Below are 18010 nucleotides of genomic sequence, written 5' to 3'. Positions count from 1 at the left end.
GAATGAACTTTTTGGGATTTACTCACCTGGATGACACCGAGACACTGATGGTTGTAGCAGTTTTTGATTTTCCATATAATATCAGCACCACACACTTTACTGATACAGCACCTGGCATTCACTAGCTCTGGCCAAGATCTTGTAAGTGCACATCAGCCACAAAACACAGGAATATTGAAATTTTACAACAAAAACATGTTACAAAACACATGTGGTCTGATATATGTGTTATAAAGATTCTTCTCAACTTTGTGACTGCAGTGCACCTGGTTTGCTCGTAAGTTGGAGCACAACCATCTAAAGTGTGCCAAAAGCTTTTGTGGCTGTCCTGTGACACTGTCCAGCCTCTCTTCAACACAGTTCTTGTAATCTTTCATTTCCTACAAAGTTTACAAAGGTTTCTGGTGTCTCTAAACCTCAGCTGTGGCAAAAGGGCTAACAGCAAATGGACTTGATCTCTCTGAACAATAGTAATTATTACCTAAACTCCACTCCTCCAAGAGCACCACTATGGACCACTGAAAAATCACATACAATGTAAATTGCTATAAATGTCTGTTAAGTCAGTTTCATAATGAGAGCTCGTGCTACCCGGCTCCATTAGGTTTTGCATTCTAGATGCTTTTTTCCAACACTAACCAGCAGGGATGAGTAGCATAGTGAAATCTATGCGATTTTTAAGAATATAGTATCTTTATAATAGTTCCCTCTTATGTTCCAAAAGCCGTTACTTTAAAATAACACACAACAAAGAGAAAAGTAACTTTATTTTGAATGGACCAGAAACCAACAGTAAACAAATCCAAAGAGGAAAAAGCAGAAAGATTCTGTTATCCTTTGGTAAATTGTCATGTAGAGACCTGTTATATAATAAATAATGATTTTTCAAATCATAGCAGTAGCCTTTATCCAAACCATTGAGGCAAGTTGAGCTATATAGTCTGATTATAGTGAAAATGTGTGATAAATAGTTTAATCATCAAACTACTTTAGTTTGTCGATTTACCTGTTTTTAAATCTCTGCAGTAACTAGGGATGGGTATCGTTTAGGTTTTATCCGATACCGGTTCCAAATCGGTACTTTTGAAACGGTGCCGGTGCTTAAACGGTGCTCGAACCGGTGCTTAAAGAATGGAGAACACAAACTTTGTCCAAAAACCTCCCATGTTCAGCTGTTTTGTTTGTTTTTTGTAAAAAGATAACAATGTGTGCCTTTTCTGCAGCTATGGGGCATATATGGCATCACTCTTGGCTGGAAGCAGTGCTTAATCAATGGAAAAAAACACAAACTTTGTCCAAAAACCTCTCATGTTCAGCTGTTTCCCACTTTTTCTTTGGTCATTTTAGCCTTTTTGTCCAGGGTGAAGGGAGTATCTGCCATCAAACAAGAAGACAGCCGCATGTAGCTATGATGATGTTTGCTAGTTCACCTTACATGCATTAATGTAATAACGTGGTTAGCCTACTCAACGTAAATTACACACGAACAACATTTAGCTACTCACGCAGAGAAGAACGGCTGCTGCTGCCATCATCCGTCATCATTTCTGCTGCACTGGCAGGGCTAGGGGCCAGGACTCTATTCTTCGGGTTTTTGGGGGATGTTGCTCCGGGTCCGATAACTGGCAACCCACCCGACGTGCACAGTGTGAGGTCTCGCAGCAAGCTATCAAATACGGCGCATTTCTCGGCTTTTAAAAAAACCCGCTATGCGTCGCCAGGTGTTTCATCAGTTTCGAGGTGTTACCTCCTTTGACAGTATCACAGTATCAGCTTAAAGCACTTGTTGCTGCTGAGTTTGCATATTTTGCTGTGAAGTACAACCAGACTTTTGACCGCTTCGCCTTGGACATTTTTAATCTGTAGCTCTGCTCTAACTGAACGTACGTACCTGGCCCCGCCTACTATCCTGGGAAACGTAAAATGATTGGCTAGAAGTGTATCACAGCTCAGGAAAAAAAAAGCACCGAAATAAAGCACCGAAATGTGCGCTGCTTTTCGGTCTGGTTACTACCGTTTATGTCAGAACCGGTGCCATCATGGCACCAGACACCGGTACCCATCCCTAGCAGTAACACAAAAAACCTAATTTCTCAGTGTTTCCCATCTTCATTTCATGGAGTTGCTCTGTCTCGATCCTGTATATATAAAAGGACACAGACAAGTTCATTAGTACAACCAAAAGGTCAAAAGTGTAATGCTAACTCGAGGCTCTGACAGGATATGCAGGTTTAACTGCAGCTTTCTTCTTTATGTTCTCATCATATTGCTTGTAACATGGTAATGCCTCCCACTGCCATCAAACAGAACAAAGTGTTACCTCAGTTAGAAAGTCATTTTCGTGACACCAGCTTTGAAAGCAGAACTTAGCATCTCTCAGACTCGCTGAGTTCTTACAGTAAACTCTGAGGATCTTCTCAGCAAAGCACACTGGGAGAAGCTTGGACACCTGACAACAAGGACAGTAACATAAAAGCTGTTTTACAGAGACATCTACAGAAAGAACACACAGCTCATGCAAAGACATGCAGTAGTTCTGACCTGTTCTCTGGAAATCTTGAATGCTTCAGTAGGGTTAGCCTTAGTGTAGAAATATGTGGTATTGATGGGGTCCTTGTTTTTCATCCCATAGTCCAAAGTGACAACCTAAACGAGCAGTGTTCACATGTACATTATGACTCAGTCGAGGTTGGCAACACAATTTAGCTAAAAAAACAAAACAAAAGCCAAGATTTTAAGAATTAATTACTGAGTATAATTAGAATAAAAACTCACTATAATTTCAAAGTTGTCTTTTGGAATGACTTTAACCAGTTCATTTTCCAAGCTGTCCTTCATCTTCTGACAGATGGAGGAAAGAACATGTGCTGTCATTGTGTTATCATTGTTTTGCTGATCTCTTTTTATGATCACTTTTCACTCTTACTTTTATTTCCTCTTGGTCTTCTTTCTTGAGCTGAGAAAGGGAGAGAAGAGTCACATCATCTCTCTTTTTTAGCGCACTCACACACCACAAATATTGTAATCAACTAGATGTTTTCCAGCAATAAAATAAAATGCAGGTTAAACTGAGCTAATAAGCTATTATGTAGGTGACTATGAATGACTCACTTAGGATTTAAATGGTTTCAAAATGGTATCAAGATCAGCTACGATGAATTCAGTTTAACTCTGTCTCAAATATTGAGAACATCGGGCAGTACAGTGGCGTGGTGATTAGCACTGTTCCCTCACACCAAGAAGGTCCTGAGTTCAACTTCGCATCTGGCCAGGACCTTTCTGTGTGGAGTTTAATGTTCTTTTGGAGGTTTTCTCCAGGTACTCCAGCTTCCTCCCACAGTCCAATGACATGTAAGTAGTGGGGTTAGGTTAAGTGGGGAATCTAAATTGCCCGCAGGTGGGTATGGTTGTCTGTCTCCCTGCATAAGCCCTGCGTCAGGCTGGCTCACTGCTTTTGGCTAGTTTTGCTTTTGGCAAGGGTCAGTGTCACTACTGGAAGACTGATGCAATACATGTTCCCTACAGAGGCTGTCCAAATCTTCCAGAATGGCACATTAATACAAGCCACTGCCAGATGTTCTTCTGTGTCTCCCAGTACAGTCTCAAGAGAATGGAGGAGAATCCAGGGCATTAACAGCAGTAACTCTAGGAGAGCAGGAAAGCGCCATAGAAGGTCCTGTCCAGAGCAGTATCTGCTCTTTTGCACCACGCATTTGCCATTAAATACCAGAAATGACAAGTCTACCACTGGAACTCTGCACTTTTCACAGATGAGAGCTGAACACATAAGAAAGGCTCACATTGGACAGCTGTGAAAGGGTCTGGAGAAGCCATGGAAAATGTGATGCTGCCTGTAACATTGTTTAGCATGACCAGTTTGAGGTTTTATAAGTGATGGTCTGGGGAGCCATATCCATGGAGAGACACACAAACCTCTACAGGTTATGCAACAGATCTTGGGTTGAAGTCCCACGCTTACAGGCCCTATGCTGGTGCATTGGGTCCTGGATTCCTCCTGGTGCATGACAATATCAGTCCTGATGTGGTGGGAGTATGCAGGCAGTTCCCGGAGGACAATTTCCATTTATTTTACGGCTAGATACTAGCCTGTACAGGCCTTTACACATCTACAGTAATTTCCTGCCTTTTTTCTAATGTAAATCTTACAGAAGCTTTTTAGTTCAAACTCTCAATGTACACCTGGTAGTCTGTTGGGATCGAGTTTGAATTATGTTCATACCATAAACGAACCTTCTCCAAAAGCCCCTTTTTATTAGTACCTAATTGGATCTACTCGCCACAGTTTTCAGGGTTTTCTATTAGGTCATAGTACCTTGTACCAGGTACTAAAACAGCGCCTGCTCAGTCAGAGTTCAAAGCGATCTGAGCAGGTACTAAAATGTGATGTGGTCAGACCTCATGCCACCAACTGACTGGTCAGTGGTGTCACTCAATGAGTCATGAGATCATCTGATGGGGCCACAGGGTCTTGGTGCAGTTGTTTTGGTCCACACCTGAAAACAATAAAAATAAACTAACAGATGCAGCAAAATGTGTCAAACTAACCACCATGTTAGCTGCTGCCCCAGCTGTGAAGAGGTGGGGAAGAGAAGAGCAGTGATGAGAATAACAGCATTTTTCAGTAACTAGTAATCTAACTCATTACTATTTCTACTGTTAGAATGCTGTTACCGTTACTAAAAAGAAAATGCTGCACGGACACATTACTATTTGTAAACACACAGACAGTTGAAGCTGTCTACAGCTTACCTGGAGCGATGGGGGCGAAACAATTGCACAAGTGCTGCTGATTGGCTGAGAAAGAAAACTAGTAAACCATGGTAACATGACCAATTTAAGATGACATAGCAACAAGATGTCATGTGAACCCAAGACAAGCCTCAGTGTCCATTTTTGTGTTTAAAGTGAGGTATTCAGACTATATACCAATTTTTAAATTGTGTTGACAAGAACACGTAAAACCAGAGCCATGATAAAAAATGTTCGCATTTTTTTTCCCTGAATGCTATTGTCAAATTTACATCTAAGGACAGCACTAGCAAGCACTCTCTGCTTATGACCAAACAAATATAAAATAAAAAACACCCCTTTCCTATTGGTGGAAAAATGTACCATGTCAACCAATCAAAAAATCATATGGCAACATGGGGCATTTGTTGTTTAGGAAGAAGGGTAATTTTTTTAGAGTGACGGGAGCGAGAGAGAGTGAGAGTTTTGAGATGTGAGATTTGTGACATTTAATGTGTTTGGAGTGTGTAGTTAGTGTGTAGTTGCTAGTTTTTTTGTGTGTGTGTCAGAACAATGAGGCGACTGGTGAATGTCACAGTTGCAGCTAAAAAGTCACCAGAGACAGATTACAGTGTAAATGTTGTCTCTAGTTGGAAAATGGGATGAGTGATACACCTCGTGCAGTCAGGCCAGCAGGTATCAGGTTTGAGATGATGTCTTCTGTCTTATAGTGGACAAAAAATATTTTTTGGAGTGGCACAAATAATTTGTATGGCATCTTATTTGATGCAGAACACCAGATTGTTCTGTAAATAGTTTGAAATGGCCATAAAAGAATCCCATGGCTGCAAATAGTTGCAAATAACTATTTGCAATAACTGTCGTTTGTTTATAAATTTACAATTTATATTTACATTTCAAGTTATGATCTGTTAAACATGTTTGTGGTTGTTACAGTAAAAAATATAACCTTTTCTACTCAGATTTTTTTTTTTGTCTGATTTTAGATCAATTATTAATTGAGTAATTGTGTCAAAATGAAAAACTAACTGTAAATTCAGAAATATGAGGTTGTGCTGAAAAGAATGATACCAAATGACAGCAAAGCAAGATAAATAGTTTTTAAAGGTGATATGCAGAGGTAGGTGGGCCAAAAAAGCCTGGGCCAAGTTTTTGTCCCAGTCCATCCCTGATTGCACACCTTGGTTTCACCCATAAACTGGTACAGGTCTCGAGACATGATCCTCTGCAGAATCATCCTTGCTTCCTCCAGAGGAGAGGGAGTGAATTCATTTGAACAAGAACAAGGGTGGAGTATTCTTTCAATCATTTGATCTGCAGAGTAAACAGACAAAGTTAAGATCAGGTCAATTCAAGTAAACCAAAGAAACATTCACAACTTCATCAGTAATGTCATATAAAGAAAGACACACAAAAAATTGATTAACATTAATAAACAAAACAAAATAAGCAAGCGATAAAGCAAGCAAAGCATTAGTAATACTGCAGTATTAAATAAATAAATTTACAGTTTACTATAAACTAGTAGAGACGTATCCGTCATACTGAAGAATCAACCTGACATCATGGCAAATCCTGTAATAGTCACGCCAGTCAACAGTTTTTTTTTCCATGCTGTGCATCTCCAAAGTGTGAAAAAAAAAAACCCACAAATGCAGAAGTTGCAGTAACAGCAGAGTGAGATTTTTTTTTTCAATTTCAAACCAACATGAAAATAATCATTGGTATTTTAAACAGATGTTGTTAATTCATTTACATACATATTAGCCACCTTCTTTAATAGTTTCTGAATAGAAAATGAAATATATATAAAATATATATGAAATATATAAAATAATATATATAAATACGGTATATAAAATATATGAAATATAAAATGAAATATGTAGAGCATGTTTTCCACTACCTGTCAGCTTTGTGTAGGCTTCCATGTCAGTTTTAGCTTTGGAGAGACAGAACGTTGTCCCTCCTGAACCTTTAGTCAGGATGTACTGATCTGCTCTCAAGAGGGCGTCTTTGATCCTGGATAAAAAAAAAAGACCCAGTATATGACTTTATGGGAACTCTGTAGATGAAATAAATGTTGTCTTACAATAGAATTACACAGTTGGTACTTACATAATTTCTACACTCTTGGTTACTCTGTGCTGGTAGGCTCTTCTGTGGAGAGAGTTCCTTGTGTGGAACATGTCATACAGGTTTGCCACTTCCTGTTGAGACCATCGCCTATAGTTTAGTCACAGCCAATCAGATAATGAATTACTCATTAAAAACTGATAAAAAGCAGGGATCCACACCTTGTCTCTAGAGCAAATGTGCTTCCTCCCATTCACATCACACACCCTGGCAAACATGATGAAGCGTTGATGGTCAAAGTTGTTCCGGATGCCCAGGTGGTGGCAGTCCCTGAGATACGAGTGAGGAATTACATCAATTTAATTACATTTATTATGGTAAACCCTCCAAAACACCTTTAAGACTTGCTGTAGATAGAAATACTGAGTTTGTCATCAACACAAGTCCCACCTGGCAAAGTAGTCGAATTTGTCCACATCAATCCCATTTTGCTTGTTTGACACAATTTCATAGAGGAAGGATTTATTCTCATCTCGACCTTCATACGGCCACTGTGGAGACGACACCAGAATTGACGTTCGTGACAGCGATGATAACGAATGGTTTCATAATATTCAGACAGTAACTGGCCAGTACCTCAGCGTCATCAATCTTTAGAGGTTTAATCATCTCCTTGATAAATGTCAGGTCAGGTGGGAGTATCAGTCCATAACGCTCCATCTCTTGTGCCAGACTATTCGCCACCACCAGATGATCAAACATCTCTAAAGAGGCATCCTCATGCTGCAAGAGATACATTATTATTGTTTATATTAAGAACAGAATTCAAATGGTTGAAAGTTTAAAATGATCAGATACAACATACAGAATCAAATTTGAGCACATGACCATCTCTTAATAGAGGTAATTAGTGTCAGTATTCCAGTTTTAACCAGAGGTTCTCAACTTTTATGAGTCAGACATGATGAGCGTGGACATAACAGTGGTATGGCTTCTTCTAGCAGAAAATGATGTTTGTTTGTTTGTGCTGATAATTGTTAACACTGTGTTGTTTCTATCATTTAGTGCCATGTGTACTTTATTTCCTCAAGATGGCATCTGACAGTGTTTTCAAATATATTTGATTTTTGTGGGTGGCCATTATGTCGCGTCTCACAGTAGAGAAAAAAAAATTTTTTCACGTACCTTCCAGTCTTTATGTTCTGGGTCTGCTTCGGGGTTGAACATTCCATCAAAAAGATGGGAAAAAGGTCCATGTCCTTCATGGAGAAACAAATGTAAAAAAAATAAAATAATAATTAAAGCCTCCTGTTATAGTTCACACACACACACACACACACACACACACACACACACACACACCATTTGCCTTTTTCATTTTACCAAGCATGTTTTATTTTACACTGGCTAGTATTATAAACTTGATGCTATTAGAGTGAAAGACGTGCAGCACTTACCCAGGTCATGACAGAGACCTGCAATTTGCACACAAAGGACGTCTCGTTCACTGATGTCGAGTTCTGGCTGTTTCAGCTTCAGAGTTTTTGCAAGTTCTCCTGCTAAGTGCCCCACCCTGTATCACCAAAAACCACACACCCCAACACACACACACACACACACACACACACACACACACACACACACACACACACACTTCATCATGCAGCACTGAAAGAAAAGCATTACTAGTGTATCTGACTGTAAACAAGTGGACATACCCTATTGAGTGTTCAAAGCGGTTGTGCGATGCTCCTGGAAAAACGAAATAACCGCCCCCAAGCTGCTTTATGTTTCGTAGTCTCTGAAACTGAGGTGTGTCTATGATCTTGACAAGTAGTGGATGTAACTCGATGTGGCCATGGATGGGATCATTAAACACCTGTGTGAAGAGAAATGAACAAAAAATAGACAAACTTGGAGGGTTTTGGAGGACTTGGTCTCAGATTTTCGTTCAGCACTCACTTCTTAGTGAGTAAACACTGCCTCATGCTAGGTCAAATTTTCTGTCACCTTGCCTTTGACCAAGGCACTGGCAGCTGGCCAGCCTACTGACGTTATGTCTAAGGTGAGTTAAATATAAAGATTGTATTTCCCTAAAAAGATCATCAAATGATATCTTACATAGACAAATATACACATGATACACATATATTATGAATTCACATTTTTATGAAGTGCTAATCACAACAGTAAGTTAGACCACAGACCAAAGACCATATTATAGAAGATACTTTCATGTTACGTCACCTTGTTTAAATCTTTGATGTTCAAGTGCTTCTCCATAGTGCTGTAAATGTTTAAATGACCAAAGATTACAGTTTTGCACATCATGCATTCTGGATATAAAAGGAAACAGTCAATGAATGTAATTGTAATTTTTCAATACTGGTCAAGTATGAGAACTTACCAGTTCTTCCAGTTTTTTATTGAAACTCTGACACTTCAGTTTCTCATTGTTCTCTGAATTAAAGCACAGAACAAATAAACAACTTTTTAAGTTAAAAAATAAATCATAGAATCTATTTATAAACAAACATTTTCTAATCTTCTGACTCATCAAAGCAGCTGCCTTTAACAGATATAACAGTTAAATGTGTTCGTGCCCTTCTTTCTACATCAGAAGCCAAATATTCTTCAGAAATGTCTTCCTAACTGTTGCATAAATGTGTGGCTCTTCTGGGTTGCTTTGCTTCCACTCTTCCGTCCAGCTCATTCCAAACCAGCTCGATGTGGTTTAAGTCTGGGGACTGTGCTGGCCACTCCATGTTGTCAAGCTTGCCTTCTTGTTCTTTTTTCCTAAGATAGATCTGTAATAGCCTGGACTCGTGTTTTGGGTCATTATCTTGCTGTAGGATGAACCCCTGACCAACTAGGTGCATACCAGAGGCCACTGCAGAATGCTATGGTAGCCATTTTGGTTCAGGATGCCTCTCACTCTGTAAAAGTCACCTGTATCCAAGAAAAACACCCAAACCATGCTTCCTCCTTAATGTTTGACATTTGATGCCACAAAGTAAGGAACCAACGTTTTACCTAATCAACAGTGAGCAAAAATCCTGCATGATGAACCAAAGATTTCACATTTTGATTCATCAGTCCATAACACCTTCCATTATTCAGCAGTCCATTGGTGGCATTTCATGGCCCAGGCAAACCTTTTTTTTCATGTTTTGATGTCTAAGTAGACTTTTTTGCATTGATGTGTTTTTGTATTGATATAGACTAACCATGACCTTCTTTATGAATTAGAAAAAAAGATGTTAAATCTTCTGATATTATGATTTTTCTCAAATACATTAGATTAGTGCTATCACTACAGGGGACAATGCTGCAGCCTAATTTGGTCTTGAGCTGCACGTTTACAAGGAAACAGGATGATGCTTTGCCTTCTTTTACTTTAAACGGACATCTCAGTTCAGTTCTATTCACTGACGCTGTATGCACATTTTTAGATTTGGTAGAAACTCATTCACTGCAAAGTGTCCTGTACGTATTTCATCTACTGGCAAGCATAAGCCCCTTAATTAAAATGATACTTTCAATCATACAATACAATTATTTTTGTTATCCAAAGATTTTCACATTCACATTTGACAAAAAAAAAAAAAAAGTAGAAACAAATATTAAAGAAGTTAATTTATTTGCTTTATTTAAAAAAATCGTTTTCGTAATTGAATTTTATGTCTGATTAATTTCTGAATTCTCAGACTGGTCCAGTGTGCAGGCCAAAATATGGGTATAAAAACATGAATTCACTTTGACTTAGAGTCTTAAACAAGTTTTTCACAGATTTAAAAACAATATTTTTGCTTTATTGTTTTTAATGACAGCTGGTCTAATAAATGTGTTAAGCACTGCAACAGTATGACATGTATTCAGTCTAATATACAAAACTATTTATAAAAACAACTTTGCACGATTCGGAGGTTTGATAAATTAATCTGGGAACACTCCTGTGAGTAAAGCTTTCATACAAACATGAAATCACTTAAAATACAAGAAAATGTTATTTTATAAAGCCCACTGAGCCTGGACATAAACCCAAAGCTTCATGAGATTTTTTAAAAACAGGACATGAGATGAATAAACACCTTGAGAGAAAATATGAAACAAAGTTTGACTTACCAAATCTGCTTATGAACTAAACAATAGTAGTAAAGCACTCCGAGATCTCCCGAGTGACGACAAAGATTTTTTTCCTTTCAATGTGGAAACGTTCACGTGATCTCTTTTTTTTGGGCTTTGTTTTGCTTTAGTCTGATGTCACTGAATGCGTTTCACATTCAGTCACCTTGCTTATTCTGTAATCGGGTGTCATTACACTGACTACAGTACTACTGACGCTGTGATAAAGCCCCGTGAATATGTCGAATCTTTCCAGCCAATTGCTTCGCCCAAACGCAGATCACACGAAGCCCCGTTCAACAGCTCATTTGGAAATACTGACATCTGCTGGTCATTCACTGTACAGCAGCCCTGCTGTGATATATCAGTGAGTATGTGAACGTGATCATGTATCAATTGCAGAATACCCTTATGGTGGGTGTGTGTGTGTGTGTGTGTGTGTGTGTGTGTGTGTGTGTGTGTGTGTGTGTGTGTGTGTGTGTGTGTGTGTGTGTGTGTGTGTGTGTGTGTGTGTGTGTGTGTGTGTGAGAGAGAGAGAGAAACTAGCCATCCTATTTGAGAAGATGTATGCTATCATTGGATGGTATTATGTCAAATTATGTCAAATGCTCACAAAATACTGATAATTTTAGCATTTTTAGTGGCTCCATAATGTGCTTGCAATCTCCTCGGAATCACCTCAAACCCAGATCATGTAAAACACTCCCTGTAATGTATTTTCAACAGCTTGAATCACATAATGAGGGAGTCTCGTTGTTTCAGAGAAAGGGGGCCTCGTTTGTCTTTGGTCAGATGACATTCTGAAGAACTACCTACACAGTTTAGGACAAAGAAAATTGTACACAATGGTCATCAAGAATGGGGTGCAAAAGAAAGGAGATGTGAAACCCTAAAGAAGCAAAATTGAGATTTCAGTGTTTCCTTTTTTGATCATCAAATTATCTTTTTATCCAGGGGATACATCATATGATGTTCAGCTGCACATTTGTGAGGTAAGAAAACTTTCTTTACCCCTGTTTACTTGCACTATGATCAGTGCAGAATGGATGTTTTCACAGCAGGTATGGACAGGCATATAATCACAGCTTCCAACAGTGTTTCAGTATTACTATTGTAATGGAGTATTCGTTTTAAAAATGCTGTTTTAAAAGAGACTTGAAAAAAGGTGATTTTAAGCATTCCACAATATCTTTTCCAGAATTTGCATAACTTAAAGCACATTATGTCAGTTTGTTTTAAGAAGCAGGGTTGTAGCCATTTCATTATGATGTCACTCTCAAAGATCACAGAGTAGATCACACAGCATTTGTAGCAGGGGCGATTCTAGAATCAGAGCTTTGGGGGTGCTGAGCATCCAAAGAGCTGCCCAGCCAGGCAAGATAAACCTGTCTCTGTCAGTCCCTGCATCCTTAAATGTTGTCCCGAGTTCTCTCTGACTGTCACTTTGGTGCATTTAAACCCCTCTTCCTCTGATCTGTGTTGAGCTTTTGGAGCAGGTGAGTAAGTGACGGACAAGGTAAGCGACTCATGTTGTAACTCTCAATTTTAAATACACGTAGACATTGAGGGCTAGCAGGAGGGACCATGCACTTACCTGCTGCTCTCTGGCAGGTAGCTCCATGCCCTCCTGGGTTTTAAATGCACCTTAGAACACACATGCATCAACATTACAATGAGCGGGTGGAGGGAGGTTTGGAGTCTTCTCTCACCCCCGTTCTCTGCGACCTGCTGGAGCAGGGGGGCTAGGAGGAGGAGTTGGCCGTCCGACTGCGGTCTGGAGTGTGGAGCCTTCCTGCTGCTGCGGAGTCGGGGCGGTCTGCCTCCCCCCACCGCAGGGAAAAGGGAAACACCACCTGGGTCTGGGTGCAGTTCCCCCCTCCAGGGGCGAGGGCACCTAGACCCGGTTTGTAGAGTACGCTTGGGGAGTGTGATCGTGTGTACAACGTCTCTTTATGTCTGTCTCCACGTTGGTTGAGTGTGGAGTAAGTGCATATGAGAGCATGAGGGTGGGAATGGATGTTTGTATCTGTGTGTGCCTGTATGTCTGTGTCTATATGTCAGGTTGGGTGTCAGGCGCCACCTCTCTGGGGACATCTCAGGCCCTCCAAGGTTTGGAGGCCTATCTCCCCCTACCACCACTTCCCCTGCCAGTGGCGGACCCCCTCAGACATCGGTGCGTTGGTGGTTCTTTGTGTCCGGGGATGGGCGTCCAGGTACACACCGGCTCACTCCTTGGCGGCCGCTTATCGGGGCCTGGAGCTCGCTCGGGCCACTTCGGAGGTGGGGTGCCCCCGGCCTCTCGGCCTGGGGCTCGGTCACTCAGGCGCAGCTGGCTGCCGGCGGAGCTCACGGGCGCGTCACTGCAACTCCTGCTGGCTTCTGCTCCGCGGCTGCTGAGTGAGCCCTCATCTGGGACTCTCCTCAGCTCTTTCTGGGACAGTGGCGCGGCTGCCCCTCTGTTGGTCTTCCTTGGTCTCTTGTGTTCTGGGGGCCTCTGGATGTCTGGAGTTTTGATCTCCTCCATACCTGCTTCACGCCCTGGAGGACGGGGCTGTGGCCCCCCCCACACCCTCTAGCAGATTATTACATGAAGGAACCTTTTAAAAAAACAAAAAACAAGCGCGTCCATGCTCACAGGTGTACACACGGGTGATCACACCCACAAACTACACCCTTTTTGGCTCCTACCTCAAAGCACACTGTGTTCTGTTGATCTTATGTGCTGCACAATAATGTTTAACATTTAGTATTTACTGTCATATTCCCATATATCATTGTGATGTTGTTTATTCTATTACTCTTGTTCTCTTCTGCTTGCTTTCTTTTTTCTCTCTCAGCAGGTGATCCAGGTGATTGATATATGCATTTTTTTTTCTCTGCCCGTTCTGTTGGTTTTTGTCTTTTGCCCTTCTCCCCCGTCCCTCTTCTCAGCTGTTTCTCTTTCCCTCTTTCTTTCTCCCCTTCTTTCCCCCAGTCAAGTCTGTCCCGTATTAAGAGAAAAGAAAAAGAAGAAAAAAAAAAAAAAAGGAATTCATTTCACGTTGAAATACCTGGAGAATTCAACTCTCCTGCGCTCTGTGAATGAAAGTCTCTGCAGTTTAACAAACCAGAGCTGACACTGCCATCCTGTCGTCTCATTAACTGACTCTGATAATGTAACCAGAAGGCCTCAACTTCCGTTCATCAGTGATAGCAGTGTTATTGATTATGTAATTATGTCATCCTCATTTCTCCCTTATGTGGTAGATTTTGAAGTTGATATTTTTGGATATATTGTCATCTTATAAGCATTGTCCTATCTGTGTTGAGCTTACAAATGAAGTGCCAGTAAGGAAAAAATAAATTTAAAGAATAATGAGGGCCAGACTAGACAAAAGATTTTCTTGATAGTCTACATCAGAGGTTAATTAGCAATGCATTCAATTAATTGGATGCAACTGAGGATATGATTGTTAACCAAGAAAAAATGGATTCAGTAGTAACAAAGCTTGAAGATGTATATAAAATTGCAGAGGTTTGATTTGGTATGTTGAAAGAAAAAAGAAAAAAAAAAAAAAAACCCTCTTCCTCCCTGTCCTCATCGTCTGTTGTATTCATCTCCATTATCAGTCATCATAATTTTACCATCTGTGTAATTTTGCAAATTTCTTTATTAAATCATAAGATTCTTAAATTCATCAAGTCTCTCTGTGCCTGGGTCCTCGTCACAAAACATGACATCACTGTTTTGTACATTTTAACACAATTGAATCCCCACATTTGTGAAAGAAAAGCCTGTAACAAAACCATCAAATCTGATCAAGGTTATTTAAATGCTGCAAAAGAAGAATGGATTCGAATAAAAAAAAAAATAATAATAATAATAATACATACCCTAACCTTAATTACTGCGGGAGAATAATGAATGATGCTCATAGTGAGTAAGAAGTAAACTGAGTGCATTTTTTGGACAGAGATTCACTTTTAATGTGTATGTATAATATAATACATATACATAAAAAAAACACTCCCGAAACAGAATAAATTGTTATAAATAAATTACATAATATTTAAAAAAACTAAAAATGGAGGCAACTTTGCCTGTGGTAGAATGTATACAATGTATGCAGATACTAATTTTACTAATTTAATAATACTAATTTTCTGTTGTAAGATTTACAAGTTTCATTCTTTCATAGTGGTACTTAGGAGAGCTTGACATTTTATCAGGTGGTACACACTGTAAAAAGTTTGAGAAACACTGATAAGTGTATGTGTGCTTTTGGAAAACATTTAAAGCTGCTGTACAGAATCTTTGAAACAAGCTTAAAACATTTTTAGAATATAAACAGAGCACTCTGCTTCTCTTTACAGCTCCTCCCGTACGTACTGCGGCAGTCATACAGACAACTGGACAGTCCAAAAGTTGGTCTACCTATTACTGGCTGAGGTTTTAGTAGAGTTGTGGCTGAACCACATAAAAATATATCATTAATTTTAATCTCCCCAATCAGTTATAATGTTATGTTGGAATGTTGTTAAAGAGGGTCAAAATGTTTCAACCCAGTTTGTTTTGCAGATTCTGTATAGCAGCTTTAATATAGGGAGAACACAACTTCCAGAAAATTAGTTTTTTTCCTCTTTGTCAGTTTAACAGTTTGTTGTGCCTGTCACTGTTCCCTGTCTGTTTTCTTGCCTGATTCTTCCTGACCTTGCCCTTTCTCCTCACGTTCCCTCTTTCCTCTCTCCTCTCTCCCTCTTTGGACTGACAATCATACACAAATAGATTAATTTTCATCTAATTGAATACAAATTAATATGAAAAAATACTATTAAGATCACTAATAAAAAAAAAAGTCCTCTCAGTGTAGGCCTACTTTCAACCAAAAGGCAAATAACCAAACCACATGAACATCTAATAAAAGATAAACATTGAAACACTGATCCAACATTATTCTTGGTTGACGGATCATTTGATTTTACACTTTTACCTGAATGTGTCTTTTTGAAAAGGAGAAAAAAAAAAAAAAACTTCCTCATATCCATTATGAACCTGGCTGTCTCTCTGTACACACACACACACACACACACACACACACACACACACACACACACACCAGGAGTTATAAGGTTAATGGGCATCCAGTCAGTTAGCTAGTTAGTATCCATTTAAAACAGTACAATGGTAATAACTTTAGGCTACGGAAAATTTAAAGTTTTAGATTTTTAAATAGGCTGTATACATTTCAATGGGAGCAACAGGACGGTGAAATGTCGCTGAATTTACTACAGAGCAGGACGGATTGTAGGGTAGCAAACATTGTCGGAAAACACGCTTTCAACACTGCAGGTTACCTGGGTGTAATGTTTTTCAGCTAAAAAGAAACATGGTCTGACTCCTACCCAACTATATAAAGAGTAACTGAAGGTTAAATGCAGCTAATATGTCCTGTTTTAAGCCAGGCACTTACACCTCCGCTCCACTGTGTCTCAGCCACCATGGCTCTGGCAGCAAGAGCGCTAGAGCCAGAGCAGGGGAGAGCTGGAACAAACCATTTTGGGAGGGAGGGGGGGGGGGGTTCTATACTTTTGTTGTTAAAATGTTACGTCTCAAACAAGTACAGTACTGTATGCTTTTTTTTTTTTTTTTTAAATTAGTGTGTCACACAAACGGCAAATATTGTCAAAAAAAAGTAAGAAATCTTTTGGGGTGCTTTGATTCAAATTTCCATTCTATGTTCTAGTTTCCCTCAGCATGTATCACCTGGACAGTCACACCAGTGAAGCTTAAGACCCTTAATGAACCGAACATCAACTCAAAATAAGCACAGATATGCAATGTGTATAAAATACTTCTGACCGTACTTGTAATAAAAGTTAACATAATGGAAGGATCCTCAAATGGACATCTTCAATAAACAACTTTAATGCAATATCAATACTGTGAGAAATACTATTAAATGGAATAATGCTGTAAAGAATGTTATTAATGCAATTATAATGATGCAGGTTATATGGCAGCAATAAAAGAATTTCTGGATCTCCACAATGTCAACCAAAGCACCTGGAAAAGAATTGTGGAGCTCCATAAGTGTGGCTCAATTTTATATACAATTTGGTGCCATTTACAATTAAGAAATACAGATAGTTTCTCCCTTTAGTCTTAAAGTTAATGTTTTTATATTTATCAATCTAAAAAAAATAAACATTTAGTCTGATTTTATGTTACAATTAAAAAAGTGTTTTTATCTGAACAGTGTGTAAATATCTGGTTTCAACTGTATATTTGATGATTGTCCGCACAGAGAGGGAGAGAGAGGAGAATGGGGACAGAACAGAGATGGAACATGAGCAGGTGAGACACATGTTAGTCAAATGGTTGTTTACCAAAAGTATCACTGTATAATAGGTACTCATGTATCTCGTACCTAGTGTTTCTTTTTAGGTTTGTTATTTTTCAAATTCTACATTTATTAAGTTATGCAGGCTTGTTTGCACAACAAGGCTAAATAATTATATAAACTTTTCTGAATCTAAATAGTGTACTTTGGTAGTGTAAGGCAGTGACTGGAATAAGTCACAAGGTGTCGCTGTTGTGCTGCATATATGTTGTAAATTTTAGCAATTTTGACCATTTGTCCTCTGCAGGACACCGTAGTTCAGATTTCTCGTTCGTGCGGGCGCCATCTTGGTTCAGTGTTTACTGTGATTTGCAAAGGTAAGCACTGTCAGTGGCGAACTGCATTGGTTTTGTTTAAAAATAAGTGTTCCACTGTGTAAAATAGCGGTTTGTCATTTAAGCAGAGCATATATTTTGTTTATTGAGGAGGTTCATATATTGTCTGATGAGAGTATGAGCAGTTTGTGTGCATGTTTCATTTGGTAATATATGCCGCAATTTCGGGCTTACCGCTAGTTAGTAGAGCACCCATTCGGGCAAAGTAATGCAAGATGAAGCATTAGCTTTTCAGCTGCAGTTTGCTGGTAATCCTGCTATGTTAGTTTTGTGTCATACTCATTCCTGAGACCGTGGAATTTTGTAAAAACATGATTATTTTTG

General features: G+C 39.3%; 1 protein-coding gene and 1 long non-coding RNA gene across 2 annotated transcripts in view; both read right to left on the bottom strand.

Annotated features, from left to right (window-relative positions):
- LOC143414277 (uncharacterized) overlaps positions 1-11153 on the bottom strand; it is a 52514-nt gene extending 41361 nt beyond the window's left edge. The window contains exon 1 of the long non-coding RNA XR_013094800.1: positions 10972-11153. This is a non-coding gene — a long non-coding RNA (uncharacterized LOC143414277). The remainder of the gene's footprint in view (positions 1-10971) is intronic.
- On the bottom strand, positions 751-9306 carry LOC112431023 (deoxynucleoside triphosphate triphosphohydrolase SAMHD1-like). The gene is made up of 16 exons (XM_076878386.1): positions 9254-9306; positions 9094-9133; positions 8565-8725; positions 8304-8419; positions 8032-8105; positions 7483-7629; positions 7297-7397; positions 7068-7176; positions 6889-6980; positions 6677-6792; positions 5951-6084; positions 2927-2956; positions 2776-2841; positions 2542-2646; positions 2321-2449; positions 751-2138 (listed from the first exon to the last, which is right to left on the bottom strand). Exons 2-16 carry the CDS (start codon positions 9127-9129, stop codon positions 2115-2117), a joined length of 1440 nt encoding a protein of 479 aa, XP_076734501.1. The 5' UTR covers positions 9130-9133; positions 9254-9306; the 3' UTR covers positions 751-2114.
- Positions 11154-18010: the final 6857 nt, after the last annotated feature.

This window comes from Maylandia zebra, linkage group LG20, assembly GCF_041146795.1.
Source record: "Maylandia zebra isolate NMK-2024a linkage group LG20, Mzebra_GT3a, whole genome shotgun sequence".
NCBI lineage: Eukaryota > Metazoa > Chordata > Actinopteri > Cichliformes > Cichlidae > Maylandia > Maylandia zebra.
The sequence above is the reverse complement of the archived record's forward strand: the minus strand, read 5'-3'. Positions and strand labels throughout refer to the sequence as shown.